At 49.0% G+C, this 19,171-nt stretch overlaps 1 protein-coding gene across 1 annotated transcript in view; it reads left to right on the forward strand.

The window, feature by feature from the left end:
- TAF3 (TATA-box binding protein associated factor 3) overlaps nt 1–19,171 on the forward strand; it is a 218,774-nt gene that overhangs the window by 151,460 nt on the left and 48,143 nt on the right. The window contains exon 3 of the mRNA XM_015422599.1: nt 13,942–15,716. Coding sequence (XP_015278085.1) covers nt 13,942–15,716 — 1,775 coding nt within the window. The remainder of the gene's footprint in view (nt 1–13,941; nt 15,717–19,171) is intronic.

Here is a 19,171-nt window from a genome sequence, read left to right on the forward strand (position 1 = left end):
TAACAACCGGTCAGCGCAGAGGGGCACTCCAGTCAGCACCCAAGGCAAGACCCGTTCCTCAGCATCGGAAGCAAGCTGCCAGTTGACGGCGACCTTGTCGAGCGCATCGGCCGTAAATCGCACCAGCAGCCAGGGCAAGATCACCGTGACTCCACTCCTCGACGGCCGACCCTGTACAATGGAGGTGGACTCAGGATCGTCCGTGACGGTGATTTCTGCCGCGTCCTGGCGCCAGTTGTTCCCGAACCGAAGCCGGCGGCGGCTCCAGCCTGCGGGAACCAGAGTGTCCGACTTCCAGGGCAACCGAATTCCCTTGGCCGGACGGGACTCTGTTACTGTTGAGTATAAGGGGAAATGTGTTAAACTGTCATTCCTGATTGCAGAGGGAGACCGGGTTAACCTGCTAGGGTTAGATTGGTTTGAGCCATTGGGCATTGGTATTTCTGGGATTAACAGGATGTCTGAAAATAAATGGGGCATGCTGTACGACCTGTTCCCTGATGTATTTGCCGAAGGGTTGGGGAGGTACAAGGGCCCCCCGGTTGCGTTTGACTTAGATCCGTCAGTCAAACCTATTAGGTTGAAGTATCGGAAAGTACCTGTGTCTCTCAAACATAAGGTGGAAAAAGAGATTGACAAACTAGTTGAGCAAGGGGTTTTAGAGCCAGTACCATACAGCAAATGGGAGACCCCGATCGTAACCCCTGTCAAATCAGATGGGTCCATACGACTATGCGCCGATTACAAATGTACGATTAACAAGGCGCTGCAGCAACATTCGTACCCGGTCCCGGTAATAAGCCACATTTTGGCTTCCCTGGGGGGTGGCAAGATTTTCGCCAAATTTGACCTGGCCCAGGCATACCAGCAGTTGCCTGTCACCCCGGAGGCTGCCGAGGCCCAAACAATTGTAACCCACCAAGGGGCTTTTAAAGTGAACAGGCTGCAATTCGGGGTCAACGTAGCACCTGGGATTTTTCAGGGCCTCATGGAACGTCTACTAAGGGGGGTACCTGGCACAGTGCCCTATTTTGACGACGTGCTGATTGCGGGCGGGTCTGAACAGGAACTACTGGACCGGGTTAAAGAGGTCCTCAGGCGTTTTCAAAATGCCGGTCTCAGAGTTAAGCGCTCAAAATGCACGCTCGGGGTGGAAAGTGTGGACTTCCTGGGGTTTCGCATTGACGCAGAGGGAGTCCACCCCACGGATGAGAAGGTATCTGCAATCCAAAACGCCCCCAGGCCGGTGAGTAAGAAGGAGCTCCAATCCTTTTTAGGACTCCTGAATTTTTATCATGCGTTTTTACCGCATAAGGCATCAGTGGCGGCCCCTTTGCACGCGCTTTTGCACAAGGAGGCAAAATGGAAGTGGGGGCAGGCCGAGGAAAAGGCTTTTGTGGGAGTCAAGGAGCTGCTGACATCTAATGCCGTACTCACGCATTATGATGAACACAAGCTCCTGGTGTTAGCTGCTGACGCTTCACCTTTTGGAGTAGGCGCAGTTTTAAGCCATCTGATGCCTGATGGGAGCGAAGCGCCTATCGCTTTTTATTCTAGATCACTATCTGCGGCAGAGCGGAACTATGCCCAGATAGACAAGGAGGGTCTGGCGTTGGTAGCGGCTGTCAAAAAGTTCCATGATTTTATTTTTGGCAGACGATTTTTGCTGGTCACTGACCACAAGCCGCTACTGGGGATTTTTGCGCCCGATAAGCAATTGCCAAACATCATGTCCCCACGCATGCTTAGATGGGCGATATTTTTGCAGGCTTATGATTTTGACTTAGAGCACCGGCCTGGGAAAGCGATTGGGCATGCGGATGCCCTCAGCCGGTGCCCGGTGCCGGACATTGGCGCAGACCCTGCCCCCGCCTGTGAGGTCTTGGCAATTGAGGAGCTTCCTCGACCCCCGGTATCATCCAGGGACATTGCAGCACACACGGCCAAGGATAGCGTGCTGTCCCGAGTATTAAACTGGGTTTGGAGGGGGTGGCCGGTTGGAAGCGTTGAACCGGAGTTCGGCCCTTACAAAAGCCGTCAAAATGAACTATCCATTTCTAAGGGCTGTGTATTATGGGGGAACAGGGTGGTGGTTCCTGACAAACTCAGGACGAGAGTGTTAGAGTCGCTGCACGAGGGTCACCCCGGTATGGTACACACCAAAGCGTTGGCCAGAGGGTATGTCTGGTGGCCGGGGCTGGACAAAGAGATCGAAGAATGGGTACGAGGGTGTCCCAAATGCCAGCAAGTCAGACCCGATCCCCCACAAGCTACACCCCAAGGCTGGGAGTCATCTGGTAAACCCTGGGCCAGATTGCATATAGATTTTGCTGGCCCTCTCCAAGGGCAAATGTTCCTAATTGTGGTGGACGCTATGTCCAAATGGCTGGAGGTCGTGCATATGAAATCGACCACATCACTTGCTGTGATCCATGCGCTCCGCCGACTTTTTGCCACCCACGGGTTGCCTGACGTCATCGTCAGTGACAACGGGCCTCAATTTGTGTCTGAGGAATTTAGGCTCTTCCTCACGAGTAATGGCATACGCCAAATGACTTCGGCCCCTTTCCATCCGGCATCTAATGGCCAAGCCGAACGGATGGTCAGGACGGCCAAAGAGGCCCTGGGTAAAATGGACGAAGGGGACTGGAGCCAGAGGCTGGGCTCCTTTCTTTTGCTGCAGCACACCACCCCCTGTAGTGCTACAGGCCGTAGTCCGGCCGAATTGTTAATGGGGCGGAGACTCACGACCCGTTTGAACCGAATGCACCCAGACCTCACTGAAGAGCAATCCGAGCGTACCACGGCGCAACCGAAGGTGCGCATGTTTGAAAAAGGGGACAAGGTTTTCGCACGAAATTATGCAAACGGGCACTTATGGCTTCCTGGGGTTATATCCGACTCTGTGGGTACTCGAATGTATGTGGTGCAGTTAGCTGACGGTCGAATATGGCGGCGCCACATAGATCAGTTAAGGAGACGTTGGGCTAGGGACAGCGCTGACTCTCCGACGGCTGAATCCCCTGATGTCGAGTGGACACCCCCAGAGCAGGCGGTGAGTACCGAAAGGCCCGGGACTGTCCCCGAGTCAGGGCAGAACCCTGTGTGCGGGGCTGAAATCCCAGTCGAGTCTGTGCCTGATCCAGGCTGTAGTGAACCCCACTCTGACCCGCAACCTTGTCTGCCCATGGAGCCTGCACCGCTCCGCAGGTCCCAGCGTTCGCGGCAAATGCCGACTTATCTGAAGGACTATGAGTGTAAATACTGTTGGAATGACTGATGTACAAAGGTTGATTGCATGTATGTAAATAATAAAACAATTGGGATGATGGCTTAACTTAGGGGGGAGGAATTGTAATGTATTGCAATGATTACATGAATCACCTCATAGGATTCCCATGTTAAGCTTCGAGCCAGACCAGGGCTCCTCTGAGCGAACTTCCTATTGGTCGCTTCGTAACAGCGACCAATCAGAACGATACCATTCCCTAGGAGGGAAAGACTCCCATTGGTTTTTATCCTAGCAATCTCATTGGTTGTTATTTGTAAATAGGCGTGGCTACATTAGCCCGGTTATGTTTAAAAGGAGCATAAGCTCCCACTGTTTTCTGTTCTGGTTTCTTACTGAGTTAGTGCTTGCTCGTTACTTCCAATAAAGCTGAATCACTTGCTGAATCACTGTACGAGTCCTTTGTTAGCGCGATCTAACACGGTGCCTTTGTATATACGCACGGTGCACCCACATTTGGAATATCGTGTAGAGTGCTGGTCACTGCATCTCTCAGAGAACACTGCAGCGCTAGAAAAGGTGCAGAAAAAGAGCAACCCAAATGACCCAAGGGAGTGGCTCACCTTCGGAATGAGAAAAGGCTCGGAAGCTTGGAACTTTTCAGAGGCTTTTGAGTGGTCTTCCCTTGCTTCCAAAGGACAGAGTAGGGTTGCCAACCTCCAGGCAGCCCCAAATATACAAATCCCACTAGTTGAAAATACCATCAAAGATTGCCAAAACAATATATTAAACAGTTATAAAGTTGGTGGTGTCACAACAACATTAATGCACACTGTAACTATAATAAGGCATAAGCAGTGTTCCCTCTAAGCTGAGTTGGTGTGAGCTAGCTCACAATTTTTTAGCCTCCAACTCACAGATTTTTGTCTTAGCTCAGGAAGGATGGCTCCAGAGCAAACTGATTTATGCAGTAGCCAAATCGCTGGCTCACAACTTTAAAGCCAGTAACTCACAAAGCAGAATTTTTGCTCACAAGACTCCACACCTTAGAGGGAACATTGGGCATAAGATGCAATATTTCCTCCTTTGAAGATATAAGACATAAAGTCCATGTAGTCAGTGTAACTTAATAGGAGGATTCCACATAGTCATAACGTTTTCCAAACAACCTTTGCAAAGACGCCCATTCTAGATACTTGGAAGATGCGTTTCCTTCGACTTCTTCAGTTTGCTGGCTGTGTAAGCAGAACCTGATTTCAGCAATTTAAACAGACCACAAGGTTCACAGTGTAAGAAGCGAATCATAGGTTCTCCTACGGCTGGAGATCTCCAGGGATTGCAACTGATCTCCAGGTGATAATCAGTGAAAATGGCTGAAAAATGAGGAGATGGCTGCTTCAGAGGGTGGGCTCTTTGGCCTTAGACCCCATTGAAGTCCCCAAGCCCCACCTTTCTCAGGCCCCACCCCCAAAATCTCCAGGTATTTCTCAGCCTGGAGTTGATGCCCCTGTAACAGAGGTCGCATGGAGAGAAGGATATAGCCAGGCCAAACAAACTTCATTGCCGTCTTCCATTCGGAACTGGAACGTGGACACATTTAGAACGAGTGACCGGTTTTTAAATAAGCTCTGTCGTTCCCATATGAAAAACTCTGCCCTCCTCCCCCGAAATTATGTTGTTACGCAGAGTGGAAGAGCTGGCCGTCCACTTCCCCCTGACAAGAAAACGATCTTAAACCTCCTCTGTCAGACAACACACCCTCCACCGACGACGCGTTTCTGCGCCGTCAAAAGGCCTGGATTTCCAATCTTTACATCGTCCAACACGACCTCTTTGTCAGCGGATCGGGCGGAGGATCGGCGACAGCTCAGAAATCCCGACCCAGAGGCACTCGAAGAGAAGATTATTGAAATACTCCAGATAGCGACATTGTCTCGGACGATCTCCGGATTCATATTTCTTTTTATTGGGGAACGAGCGGGTGTGAGCGAAATCTCACCTTAATGCAGGCTATTACCATAGCGGTGCCCCTATTATACTATTGTAATCGGGTCCGAACCGGGAGCGGTGATTAACGGCGGCAATTTATTGTATCTGACGGAGGGGAGAAAATGGGAGATGTTGTCGTTATCATAAATCATATCATAAATAACCAAAGAGAAACCCTTGGAAAGCTTGTGTGGTGTCAGCAGCGAGGCGCTTTCTGGCGCATCCGCCTAGCATGGTAGCCATAGAAACCCCAAAGTCATATTGTTATCTTCGTCTTGCTGCAGTTATGTGATACAACCATATTAACATATAGATTAGGCCATTTATAATCCTAGGTGTCATTTCAGGTTAGCTTGCTTATATAGCATTTTAGGGTGCACGCTCTCTTCCCTCTCCTTCTCCCTCTCTCTCTTTTCTTTTAATCGTGCAGGATGTTAGGAAAACCGCAGCGTTTTCTCAGGTCAGCCGCCAGCCATTTATAACCCATCAGCGTCACGCGACTGTCAGCCCCGGCTAATATACTTCTGTTATTGATTGGCCGCGGCGTGCGAGTTGTCACTGCCTAATTACCTTGTCTTTGCTAATAATTTCATTTTTTAATGGGGAGGGAAAAAATGAAATATGTCGGAACAAGGAATATAGCGCATATACTTGATGGAGTTGCACGGTCAACAAAGTCTGATTTATTGCAGCGGCGCAGGTAATCTGGACAATTCGGGGACAGAGCCTGTTGCAAGCAGCCCAGAAAACCCGCCCGGCTTTGCGGTTTCGTTTCTCCGGCCCATTTCAAGTCTGTACATACCTTTCCCCCTGCCTTTGTCATTGCTCCAAGAAGTACCGCATCATACGCGATATTTTAAAAATATTTAAAATATTTAGGATGTTTCTCTTTGAACATTCAGTACAATATAAACACTGAGTTATTCCTATCACTGCTTTATCACATTTTTATCTGGCAGCTGAGTGTATTTAGTGGTACCAAAACTAAAAAAAAAAAAAAGGCCTGTTGGTTTCGGTCCAGGTAGGCTGCAGACCAAAAGGAGCTACGGTGGCTCAGTGGTTAAAATGCTGAACTGCAGGCTGGAAGGCCGGTAGTTCAGCAGTTCGAGACCCGAGTGCCACATGACGGAGTTGGGTCCCGTCTCTGGCCCCAGCTCCTGCCAACTTAGCAGTTTGAAAGCAAGAAATTGCAAGTAGATAAATAGGTACCGCTTCGGTGGGAAGGTAACAGCATTCCATGCGCCTCGCCGTCTAGTCATGCCGGCTACATGACCACAGAAACATCTTCAGACGGCGCTGGCTCTTCGGCTCGGAAATGGAGATGAGCACCGCAACCCTAAAGTCGGATTCGACTGGCTTTCGAACAAGGAATACCCAGGCTATAGTCCAGGGGTGGCCGAACTTGCTTAACATAAGAGCGGCATAGAAGTAACATCAGATGTCTGAGAGCTGCAAGACGTGAACAGATATTACACGTGTTTTTATTGGAAAATATGCAGGTTTGCTTTTTATTAACGTTAGCATTTAAAAAAGACTGCCAGAAATAAAAACAAAAGGGGTGAAAACAGGTATTGGTAATGATATTTAAAGAGACAAATGGTTCCTCCAAGCTGGCGGGGGGGGGGGGGGATTGAGAACCCATTTTTTTAAAGTTGCTTTCTTTCTCTTCTCTCCCCCCCCCCACCTCAAGTCTGCCCAGGGAGGGGAACACTGGCTGTGGAAGGGAAGACCAAACAGGGCAGCATGCCTCCCCTACGCTTCCCCAGCCGCCCTGCCGGGAGCCGCACAACATGTGTGAAAAAGCCGCATGTGGCTCCCAAGCCACAGTTTGGCCACCCCTCCTGTAGACCTTCTCTTTCAGCAGTTTTACATGTGGATGCATCATTCCCTTTATTTTTGTTGTTGTTCAGTCGCACAGTCGAGTCCGACTCTTCGCGACCCCATGGACCAGATCACGCCAGGCCTTCCTGTCTTCCGCCGTCCTCTGAAGTTGGCTCAATTTCATGTTTGTTGCATCTATGACACTGTCTAACCGTCTCATCCTTTGCCGTCCCCGTCTTCTTTGACCTTCAATCTTTCCCAGCATCAGGGTCTTCTCCAGTGAGTGCTCCCTTCTCATTTGGTGGCCAAAGTCTTTGAGCTTCAGTTTCATTATCTGGCCTTCCAGGGAACAGTCAGAGTTGATTTCTTTTAGGATTGACTGATTTGATCTTCTTGCAGTCCAAGGGACTCTCAAGAGTCTTCTCCAGCACCATAGTTCAAAAGAATCTATTCTTCGGCGCTCTAGGAGAATTTATGGGTAAATAACTCCTCAGGTGCAGCCGTCACTTATGGGTGGCAGGAAAAAACCCAGCTGCGGACTAGATGGCCTGTATGGCCCCTTCCAACTCTGTGATTCTATGATGTATTAGAGCCCCAAATAACCCGTACCTCCCACGTGGCCATTGTAAGATGTAACCCACCCCGGAGCAGAGATTGGCGTAGGGTTGAGAATGCGAAGACGTGGAGGACAGGAAGGGAGAGGAGGTGGTGGGGCAGAGCCGTGGAATCCCTAGATGAGGACAGGGAGGTTGGGAAGGAAGCAGGTGGGCAGTAGCGTCAGCCGGCTGGAGACCGGGACAAAGATCGGGCAAGGCTGAAGCTAAGACGCAGGAAAAGGGGAAAGGCTGCGGAAGGGAAGGTTCAGAGAAGGAAAGCAGAATTGCAGAAAATTAGGTCCCGCCCTGTCCTGACGAAGAAATCCTGTCGTCACAGTGGAAAAACCAACGCGGCTTTAGATTGGCCTTTCTTTTCCTAACTAATAGAGATGATTGGGTTAGGGAATTGTCAGGACTCTTCTGAGATGCCTGCAGGCCTCAAGCCTTTGACTCGATACCTTCATGGGGCTCCTCACGTGACCAATGCTACAAGACAGGGAAAGTGCTGGGACCTTCCTGAGTCAGTTGACGCGTGTCCAGTAGTGTTAGTCCAGGGGATGAGGTCATCCTGCCTAAGAAATCATTTGATTAGTCCTCTGGAGAAGCCTTAATTGTAAGGGGTTTTGTTGTTGTTGTTTAGTGTCCAGAAAAGTGGGGTTATCGCCCCACAAATATTGGTCATTATTTCATGGGCCCGCGTGTGAGGAACCTTAGGGAGTCATGCTAAAGAGTCTCGATTAGGGTCTATCCAGGTTCCCATGGGAATCGGGCTTCCTCCTCGTGCACCGAGCTCCTGATTGTGTGTCACGTGATCACGATTCTCTGGTGTGATGTCAGAGATGGAGCCTGTCTCCACCTCCGACCGTACAAGGCCTGAGGGCCTGGAAGGGCTAAAAACATGGCTGCTGGCAAGAGGGCGGATTTGTGGCTAAGAGAACAGTCAGGTTGTTTCCCCATCCCTGCACCGGGCTGGTATCTAACGCTTAGGCCCACACCTGTGATGAAGCTGGAGTATTTTCCCAGCCTAGCTGATTTCTCTTTGAATTCACACCACTAGGAAATAGATGGAGATGGGTACTCATGTTAGTCTGTCTGTAGCAGTAGAAAAGAGCAAACGTCCAGCAGCAGCTTAAAGACTAACAAAATCTGTGGCAAGGTAGGAGCTAACATGACATTCCAGGACATTTAGTTGCTGACCTAAGAGTAACAGTTCTCTTACAAAGGAATTTCAAAGGGAGATTACAAAGAGAGACTGCTGAATTGCAACTGGTTATGAAGCTCAAAACAATGCTTCCTCCCGGACTGAATCGAGACCTCGGTTTCCTGTCTCATTACCAATGCTGATTTCCCCGCGCCTACTACTCCTCTGCATATCACACCTAATCTGATCACGCCTGCTATTGTCATTCGCCTGCTATTGTCATTTGCCTGCTAATATCATTCAGCATCTGAAATCACTCCACTTGCCAATATATGGGACAAATGGACTCACATTCTAGTTGTATCTGAAGAAGTGAGCAGTGACTCACGAAAGCTCCTACCCTGCCACAAATTTCGTTAGTCTTTCAGGTGCTCCTGGACTCTTGCTCTTTTCTACACCACCAAGAAGCACAAGAGTATATTTCATTCCCCTAATGCGTCCAATAGTGATTGAACCAGATGTGTGAAAGCCGCAGCATACAAACTGTTTCTAGCAGGTGCCAACTCAGTCAGTTTGCTGTTGCCGACTTCGTCAATCTTCTTCTTTTGAGAGTTAGAAATGTGCATGTCCACCCAAGCAAAACTGAACTCCCAAACACTTTTTTCCCCCTGTTTCGCACAGCAGGCTGAGGTTTTATCCGCTGGGCATAAGTCTCCACTCTGGCCTGGCTGCCGTAAATCCTCTGGGCCTTGGCAAAAGCTTGACTTGTTAGCTCGTTTTACTTAATTTGCGATGCTGGCACGATTCACGCTTCAGCCCAGGGCTCTTGACTCGACTCTCCTAAATCGGAGCATTGACACATTTTAGAGGGAGAGAAATGTCCCCTTTTAAAGGCCCAGGGAAAAGAAATGCTTCCAAATGAGTTTCTTTAAATTGGATTCAGAAAAAAAGGAAGACTTTACACAGTTTCAGAATTTTATTTTACTTTTTCGTGTTTTGCTGAAGTAACAAAATTGCATGGTTTTGTTTGGGGGGTGTTTTTTTGGACAGTTATTCCTGGATTGTCCTCACAGACGGCATCAACATGTTGTCTTTTTCCAAAGTGTAAAACACCCGGGTACTGGTGGTGGAAAGTGCTGTTGAGTCGCAACCAACACATGAGGACCCCATAGGATTTTCGAGGCAAGAGGTGTATAGAGGTGATTTGCATTGCTTGCCTTTGCGTAGGAACCGTGGACTTCCTGGGGGCTCTCCCTTCCACGTGCTAAGCTTCTGAGATACGATGTGGAATTTGCTGCCAGAGGATGTAGTGATGGCGATGGGAATAAATACCCTGAAGGGGGATTTGGAAGGATTCAGGGAGGATCAGTCTATCAATGGCTACTAGCCATGGTAATTATGGGGAGTCTCCACATTCAGAGGCACTGATGCTCTGAGTTACAGAGCCAGGAGACAACCTCAGGGGAAGGCCTCAGCTTCTATGCCCTGTTGTTGGTGTCCAGAGGGAACTGGTTGGCCACTGTGTGAGACAGGATGCTGGACTAGATGGACCACTGATCTAATCCAGCAGGGCTCTTATACTCTTATGAAGGCCGTGGCCTCTCTGCCCTGTTGTTGGCCCTCCAGAGGAACTGGTTGGTCACTGTGTGAGACAGGATGCTGGACTAGATGGACCAATGGTCCAATCCAGCAGGGCTCTTCTTATGTCCTTATGAAGGCCACGGCCTCTGTGCCCTGTTGTTGGCCCTCCAGAGGAACTGGTTGGCCACTATGTGAGATAGGATACTGGTTTAGGTGGACCAATGGTCCGATCCAGCAGGGCTCTTCTTATGTTTTTATGAAGGCCTCGGCCTCTCTGCCCTGTTGTCGGCCCTCCAGAAGAACTGGTTGGCCACTATGTGAGACAGGATGCTGGGCTAGATGGACCAATGGTCCGATCCAGCAGGGCTCTTCTTATGTTTTTATGAAGGCCTCGGCCTCTCTGCCCTGTTGTCGGCCCTCCAGAAGAACTGGTTGGCCACTATGTGAGACAGGATGCTGGACTAGATGGGCCACTGGTCTGATCCAGCAGGGCTCTTCTTATGTTCTTAGGATGCTGGACTAGATGGACCACTGGTCAGAACCAGCAGGGCTCTTCTGATGTTTTTGTGATCAGGCTAGCCTAGGCCATTCTGATGGGAGCCTTTTTTCTCTACTGGAGCTCAATGCAGTCAAGGCAAATCCCAGGACATTCTCCCACCACCACCACCCACAAGTGGTGGTGGAAAGCGCCATCAAGTCACAGTCAGCTTATGGTGACCCTGTAGGTTTTTCAAGACAAGAGACATTCAGAGGTGGCTTGCCATTGCCTGCCTCCATGTCACAACCCTGGTATTCCCTGGAGATTTCTCTTGGAAGCGCTAGCCAAGGCCGACCCTGCTTAGCTTCCGAATTCTGACAAGATCAGACTAGCCTGGGTCATCCAGGTCATGACAAGCAGACATTACAAAGCTCCAAAACGCCTCTTGTAGAAGAGGGCAGATGAGTGTCCCCTTCGAGGTGTAGGGACTTCTTTAATGTTAGAAGACTTAGGCTATGTGGGAGGAGCCCACCATTGCATCTCCTTTGTATGCAGGTGTCCTTCCGACGCTTCCTGGGAACTAGCACAGGAAGGAGCCATGCCTTTGGTTCACCGGACCCTGGAGGTGCCTTCCAGCTCTATGGTTCTATGAACTCAAAGCAACAAAGATGCTCTGTTTTTGGAGACGATCAGGTCCGTGCTCAGTGGCAGAGCATCTGCTTGGCATGCAGAAGTTCCCAGGTTCAACCCCCAGCACCTCCAGCTCAAGGATTAAGTATCAGGTGATGTGAAAGCCCTCCACCCGAGACCCTGGAGAGCTGCTGCCAGTCTCCGTAGACAATGGTGACTTTGATGGCCTAAGAACATAAGAGAAGCCAATGTGGGATCAGGCCAGTGGCCCATCCGGTCCAACACTCTGTCACACAGTGGCCAAAAATGCCAGGTGCCATCAGGAGGTCCACCAGTGGGGCCAGGACACTAGAAGCCCTCCCGCTGTTCCCCCCCCCAAAAAAAACACCAGGAATACAGAGCATCCCCTGCCACAGACTGACAGTTCCTATCTATACCTTGTGGCTAATAGCCACTGATGGACCTCTGCTCCATATTTTTATCTAATCACCTCTTGAAGCCGTCCATGCTTGTAGCAGTGGCAGTGAATTCCATGTGTTAATCACTCTTTGGATGAAGAAGTACTTCCTTTTTATCTGTTCTAACCCGACTTGCTCAGCAATTTCATGGAGTGCCCATGAGTTCTTGTATTGTGAGAGAGGGAGAAAAGTACTTCTTTCTCTGCCTGCTCTTTCCCATGCATAATCTTATAAACCGCATTCATGTCACCCCTCAGTCGTCGTTTCTCCAAGCTAAAGAGCCCTAAGCGCTTTAACCTTTCCTCATAGGGAAAGTGTTACAACCCCGTACTTTCTGGACCAAAATTGGAAGGCATACACATGCGACATTGCTCAGCTTGTGTGCATCTGTAATTGACCCACGGCTAGTTTCAAGGGTGCCTCACAAATAATATTTAACTTTGGTCGTTCGATTCCATATTAGAAAATTCCTTTTTTGGTCCTATGTCAGCTTGTTAACTGCCTTTTGCTTGTAACAGGAGCCTCTGAGGAAGGCCCTTCTGGGCCGAAACGCGTTAGGTCATAAATGTTTCCTCTTGTGGGCGTGGCACTTTTATGACGTTATGAGGCTTGATTTGGGCCCTTGTATGTTTTTAAAAGTCTCTGCAATAAATACATGTATTTTTACTTATAAGTATTCTGTATTTAAGTTTTAACTACTGGCCCCTTACTTGTTTTCTAACTTACTTTCATGGTTCTTGATTCCATTTTGTTGGGTTGAGTCCCCCACACTTTTTGCTTCACTTTGAAATGCCCGAGCACTTAGGGGCCATGGCTCAGTGGTAGCATCTGCTTGGTAGCAGAAGGCCTCAGGTTCATTCCCCGGCACATCCAGTTAAGAAGATCACATAGTAGGTGATATGACACTACCTGAGACTATGGAGAGCCTCTGGCTGTGAGCGTGGGCAAGGGTCTGATTCACTACAAGGTGGCTTCATGCGTCAGAGGAGGTGCTGTGGTTCAGTGGAGGGAGGTCTGCTTTTGCATGCAGAATGTCCCAGGTTCAGTCTCTCCGGCAATGTTCCCTCTAAGCTGTGGAGTCTTGTGAGCAAAAATTCTACTTTGTGAGCTACTGGAATTCAAGTTGTGAGCGAGCGATTTGGCTACTGCATAAATTAGTTTGCTCGCGATTTGGCTACTGCATCAATTAGTTTGCCCCGGAGCCCTCCTCCCTGAGCTTAGACAAAAACGTGTGAGCTAGAGGCTAAAAAACTGTGAGCTGGCTCACACTAACTCAGCTTAGAGGGAACACTGGTCTCCGGCATCTTGTTAAAAGATTCAGGTAGCAAGTGATATGAAAGTCCTCTGCCTGGATCCCTGGAGTGTCACCGCCAGTCTGAGTAGTCAGTCCTGACCTTGATTCAGCGGTCTGATTCAGTGTCAGGTAGCTTGTCCACTGGGTGCAAGGATATCAACCAAGAAAGGGTTTATGGAATTATGGTGGAAAGTGCTGTAAAGTCACAGCTGACTTACAGCGACCCCGTAGGGTTTTGAAGGCAAAAGATCTTAGAATCATAGAATCATAGAATGTTAGAGTTGGAAGGGACCTTGCAGGTCATCTAGTCCAACCCCCTGCACTCTGCAGGAGCATAGCTGAAAGATAGCACTACATACCTACAACATACTGGTTTGCCATTTCCTGCCTCTGCATTACACCCCTGGTATTCCTTGGAGGTCGTCCATCCAAATACTAGCCAGGGTCACCCCTGCTTCGCTTCCAAGATCTGACAAAATTGGGGTAGCCTGGTCTATCCAGCTCAGAGTTTATGGCCTTAGAAAATAAATATTAAGCAGAAACCTGCTCTCACACTAATGTAAAAAGATAGGATAGTTTGGATGACGATTAAGTTGCTTATTACACTTTGTCGTTGTTTAAAAGAGTAATTTGGTCCATGTCAGTTTGTTTCTCATAAAATCGGGGTTTTTTTTAAAAAAAGACCACCAATGACACTTCTATTTTTTCTTGTTTCTTACAACAGAGGAAGAGGAAGAGCAGGTACCAACCGATGGCGGAACATCAGCAGAAGCCATGCAAGTACCTTTGGAGGAGGAGGGCGAGATGGAAGAAGACGAGGCCGTTAATGACGAAAATTACCTGGGCAAGCGGCCACTAGAGAGTCCCGAATCTGAGGAGATGCCCGCTACGAAGAAGCCAAAACTTACTAGTGTGAAAGTCGAGGATGGGACTCCAGAGCCCCGTGAGCCTCTTAGTTTAATAAACACCCAGAAGATTCCACCAATGCTTTCCCCAGTTTGTGTCCAGGACAGTGCTGATCTGGTTCCTCTCTCTCCAGAACCACCCATATTGGCTCCCATTTCAAAATCCCAGTTGCCGGTTCCCAAACCACTGGAGTTGAAAGCGTTTGGGCCTAAAGCCAAGGGGAAATCCAGCTCTCCAGGCCAGAAAACGAAAACTCCCAAAGTTCCTCCATCCCCGGCAGTCGTGGGAAGCCCCCTTCGCTCGCCAAAGACTGGATCCAAAGAGAAGAAGTCTCCGGGCCGGGCCAAGAGCCCCAGAAGTCCTAAAAGTCCCAAGGTTCCGTCTCATGTTCCTCTCGTGGCAATTAAACAGGAGGCACCGAGTAGGATCCCGTTAGCCGCGTTAAGTGAGAAGACGGGGAAGGAGAACGTGCAGGTGAAACCAGGGCCAGCCCCCGTTGACCCTGGGAAACCAAACAGTGAAAACCCAGCCAAGAAAGTGGCAGTGGTTGACAAGACCATTGACGACTCCATCGATGCTGTAATCGCCCGCGCATGCGCCGAACGAGATCCTGATCCGTTTGAGTTTTCTTCAGGGTCGGAATCAGAGGGGGATATTTTTACCAGCCCGAAAAGACTTTCTGTGTCCGAGATGACGACACCTAAAGCTTCCGTTTCGGCCAACAGTAGTTTGAATAAGTCAGGGGCCACCCCAGTTCCTCCCTCTGGTGGAACTTCAAGCTCAGACATTTCATGGACGATGGATGACTCAATCGACGAGGTCATCCGAAAGGCAAACATGGGCGCGCCTGCAAATTTGCCGGCCAGCTTTTCTTATTTCTCATCTCCTTCCGCTTCTCCGCCAACTCCAGAGCCCCTGCTCAAGGTTTATGAGGAGAAAACTAAGCTGGCGTCGTCCGTAGAGGTGAAGAAGAAGCTGAAGAAAGAGCTGAAAACAAAAATGAAGAAGAAGGAGAAGCAGAAGGAGAAGAACAAAGAGAAGAGCAAAGATAAGGAGAAGAACAAAGAGAAAGACAAGGAAGGCGGCAGAGAAGGGAAGTGTCCCTGGAAGGATCTGATGAGAGATGAGGATTTGGATCCCTTCAAATTCAAAATGAAAGACTTTGATGACGAAACAAAAGTGAAGCTAAAAGAGGGCGGGACCAAAAAAGAGCGGGAGAAGCACAAGGAGAAGAAGAAAGATAAGGAGAAGAGCAAGAAGGACAAAGAGAAGAAAGAGAAAGCGAAAGACAAAAGCAAAGACAAGATGAAAGCTGCGTCGGCGCCACTTCTCCTGCCTTCCAAAGATCTCCCCTTGCCCTTGTTCAGCACCCCGGCCGCCCTGAAGCTCCCCTCCATGCTGCCCCCCCTCTCCTCCCTGCTGCCCGACAAGCTGTTTGAGGAGAAGGAGAAGCCTAAAGAGAAGAAGAAGGACAAGAAGGAGAAGAAGAAGAAGAAAGAGCGGGAGAAGGAGAAAGAGAAGAAGGAGAAGGAAAAGGAGAAGAAGGAGAAGGAGAAGAAGGAGAAGGAAAAAGAGAAGCACAAGCACGAAAAGGTTTGTCGGGGGAATTGGCAGTGAGACAGGAGGGGGTCTTTCTTGCCCGTCTTTCCCCCCTGCCCCTGTTGAATAGTGCGAAAAGCAAAAAGCAAAGTCGTAATTGTTTTTTATTCGTTTAGACCACTGCCGCTTCATCTTTGGGGATAGTGGTTAAGTGCGTGGACTCTAGTCTGGGAGAACGAGGTTTGATTCCCCACTCCTCCACTTGCAGCTGCTGGATGACCTTGGGCAAGCCATAGTTCTGCCAGAGCTGTTCTCTCAAGGGCAGCTCTGAAAAGAGCTCTCTCAGCCCCGCCTGCCTCACAGGGTGTCTGTGGTGGGGAGGGGAAGGGAACGGAGATTGTAAGCCACTCTGAGACTCCTTTGGGTAGTGAAGGGCAGGGTATAAATCCAATCTCTTCTTCTTCTTTCCATTCCGAGAAGTTCTCAGAGCAACCCACAGACAGGAATGTAAAAACAAATAGAAAACCGTGTCAGGAACAGCAAGCAGCGATGGAACCCCAACAATATTAAGAGCCATAAAACCAGTAAAAAGGTAAAGGTCCCCTTGCTCGAAAGCCAGTCGAGTCCGACTCTAGGGTTGTGGTGCTCATCTCCGTTTCGAAGCCGAAGAGCCAGCACTGCCCGAAGACATTTCCGTGGTCATGTGGCCGGCACGACTAAACACCAAGGCGCATGGAACGCTGTTCCCTTCCCTCCGAAGTGGTACCTATTTATCTACTTGCAATTCCTTGCTTTTGAACTGCTAGGCTGGCAGGAGCTGGAACTAGAGACGGGAGCTCACTCCGTCATGTGGCACCCAGGTCTCGAACTGCTGAACTACTGACCTTCCACAGCCTGCAGTTCAGCGTCTTAACCACTTGAGCCACCGCAGCTCCTGACATAAAACCAGTAGGAACAGTTAAATTTCAGTCGAAAGATTCAGTGCAAAGGGGTATATACAGTTTCAGAAGGGTAGCCGTGTTGGTCTGCATTAGAATGCCTGAGGGGCAGTAGACCAAAGGAGCTTACCCCAAAACATATCTGGTAGGTGACAAAGAGTGTTTTGGCTCTCGAAAGCTTTTACCCAAAAACATCTTTGGTGGGTGACCCAAGGGAGCTTTGACTTAAGAGGTGATGTGATCACCATCTTCAAGTACTTGAAGGGCTGTCATCTAGAGAATAGTGTGGAGTTGTTTTCTGTTGCCCCAGAATGGCAGACCAGAACCCGCGAGTTGAAATTAAAACAGAAGAGCTTTCGGTTAAACATTAGGAAGAACTTCCTAACAGAGCGGTTCCTCAGTGGAACAGGCTTCCTTGGGAGGTGGTGGTGGGCTCTCCTTCTTGGGAGGTTTTCAAACAGAGGCTAGATCAGGGGTAGTTTCGTAGAAAAAGAGCTAGGGGAACTCATTAGCATAACTCATTAGCATATGCCACACCCACTGACATCACCGGAAGTGTGTCATAAGGCCACACCCACCACTCAGTTAGTCTTAGTCTTAAAGGTTAGTCTTAAAGGTGCTATTTGAACTCTTGGACTATTTTGCAGCAACAGACTAACACAGCTACCTCGGGGAAGCTCCTGGATGCGGCTGGGAGTCCTTGCGGAGGCCATGTGGAGTGGCCTCGGCCAGGCAGAAGGGGAGGACGCCAACTTACGCTCCTGCTTCTTCCTCCTTCTGCAACAGAATGAGGCTGGAAGCAGGGGGCGGCCGGAAGAAGGGGGCGGTGCTTCGTCGTGTGCCCTGCCACCCGCACCTCACCCGGGGGGAACTGCGATCCCCCCCGAATCGACCTCTGGGCTAGATGGCCATCGGACAACAAGGCTGATTCTGTGAACTTGGGCAGATCACAAGAAGGGAGGGCAGGAAGGGTTGCCTCAGTGCTTAGTTCTCGTGGCCCTTTTTTACACGCCCAGGGAAATGCCGATCGCCACTTTGGGGTCAGGAACAGTGTCCCCTCTAAGATGAGTTAGTGTGAGCTAGCTCACAGGTTTTTAGCCTCCAGCTCACACATTTTTTTGTCTTAGCTCAGGGAGGATGGCTCCAGAGCAAACTAAGTTATGCAGTAGCCAAATCGCTCGCTCACAACTTTAATGCCAGGAGCTCACAAGGTAGAATGTTTGCTCACAGGACTCCACAGCTTAAAGGGAACATTGGTCAGGAAAGAATTCTGGAAGTTTTTTGTCATCTTCTGGGCGTGGAACAGGGGTCACTGGGGGTGTGGAGGGGGGAGGTATTTGTGAATCTCCTGCTTTGTGCAGGGGGTTGGACTAGATGACCCTGGAGGTCCCTTCCAACTCTATGATTCTATGATTCTATGACTTTTCTATCCCAAAACATCTTTGGTGGGTGAACAAGAGAGCTTTGACTCTCAAAAACTTATACCCAAAATCTTGATGGTCTCTGATGTGCTACTGGACTCAAATCTACCTTTGGTAGGTGTAGGGCTGTATTTTTTTTTAACGTTTTAATCTTTCTCTTTGTTTTTCCCATACTTTCCCCACCCAGTTCCTGTTTTAAAAACCGGGGATTGTACATTTTGGCGTAGGGCCTCTCACCCCCTCCCGTTAACTCTCTTTTTATGCCCAGACTGATCAGAGGATATTAAATCTACCTAGTGGGGAACTTGGGGCCGCGGTGGCTCAGAGGTTAAGACACTGAAGCTGCAGACCGGAAGGTCGGTAGCTTGGCAGTTCGAGACCCGAGTGCCGCGTGACGGAGTGAGCTTCCGTCCCTGGCCCCAGCTCCTGCCAACCTAGCAGTTCGAAAGCAAGAAATTGCAAGGAGATAAATGGTTACCACTTCGGTGGGAAGGTAACAGTGTTCTGTGTGCCTTGGCGTTTAGTCATGCCGGCCACATGACAATGGAAAAGTCTTCAAACAGCACTGGCTCTTTGGCTTGGAAACAGATGAACAATGCCCCCTAGAGTCGAATTTGACTGGCTTTTGAGCAAGGGAAACCTTTACCTTTACTTAGAGGGGAACTTGGATGTATAACTAAATAATTCTAGGTGGCTGTATTTTTTGCAGACGGTAATCACATACTCTGCAGCTGAATGGGTGCTTAATATTCAAATTTTAACGGGGGCTGTACCCTAAAATTTAACACGTGACCAAGCAATGATGATGCTGTTAAAACGGATCTACTCGAAATCAAGCAGTTGTTCTCTTCTGGTTATATCGCGAGTTCTTTGTACAGCTTTTATTTTCTCTCTCTGATTTGTTTTTAGAATTCAGTGGAACATTAAAACGGGGAGTGCAACAGTACAACCCTATTAAACAAAGTCTATTCTTTATAGTCCTAAAATATATTGTATTTTAGGTAAAGCCTTATAAACCGGGGCAGATTACATTGACAAAGTCTCCCCCGTTACCTAGGTGAAAAGTCCCTGTCAAAAGATAAACTTTAAAGCTAGGCTGCATGAAAGTGTCCCTAGATAAAATTTAAACTGATCTCAAAAAGATAAGCTC

Source organism: Gekko japonicus, unplaced genomic scaffold (assembly GCF_001447785.1).
Source record: "Gekko japonicus isolate JY-2015 unplaced genomic scaffold, Gekko_japonicus_V1.1 scaffold1663, whole genome shotgun sequence".
In the NCBI taxonomy this organism is placed as follows: domain Eukaryota; kingdom Metazoa; phylum Chordata; class Lepidosauria; order Squamata; family Gekkonidae; genus Gekko; species Gekko japonicus.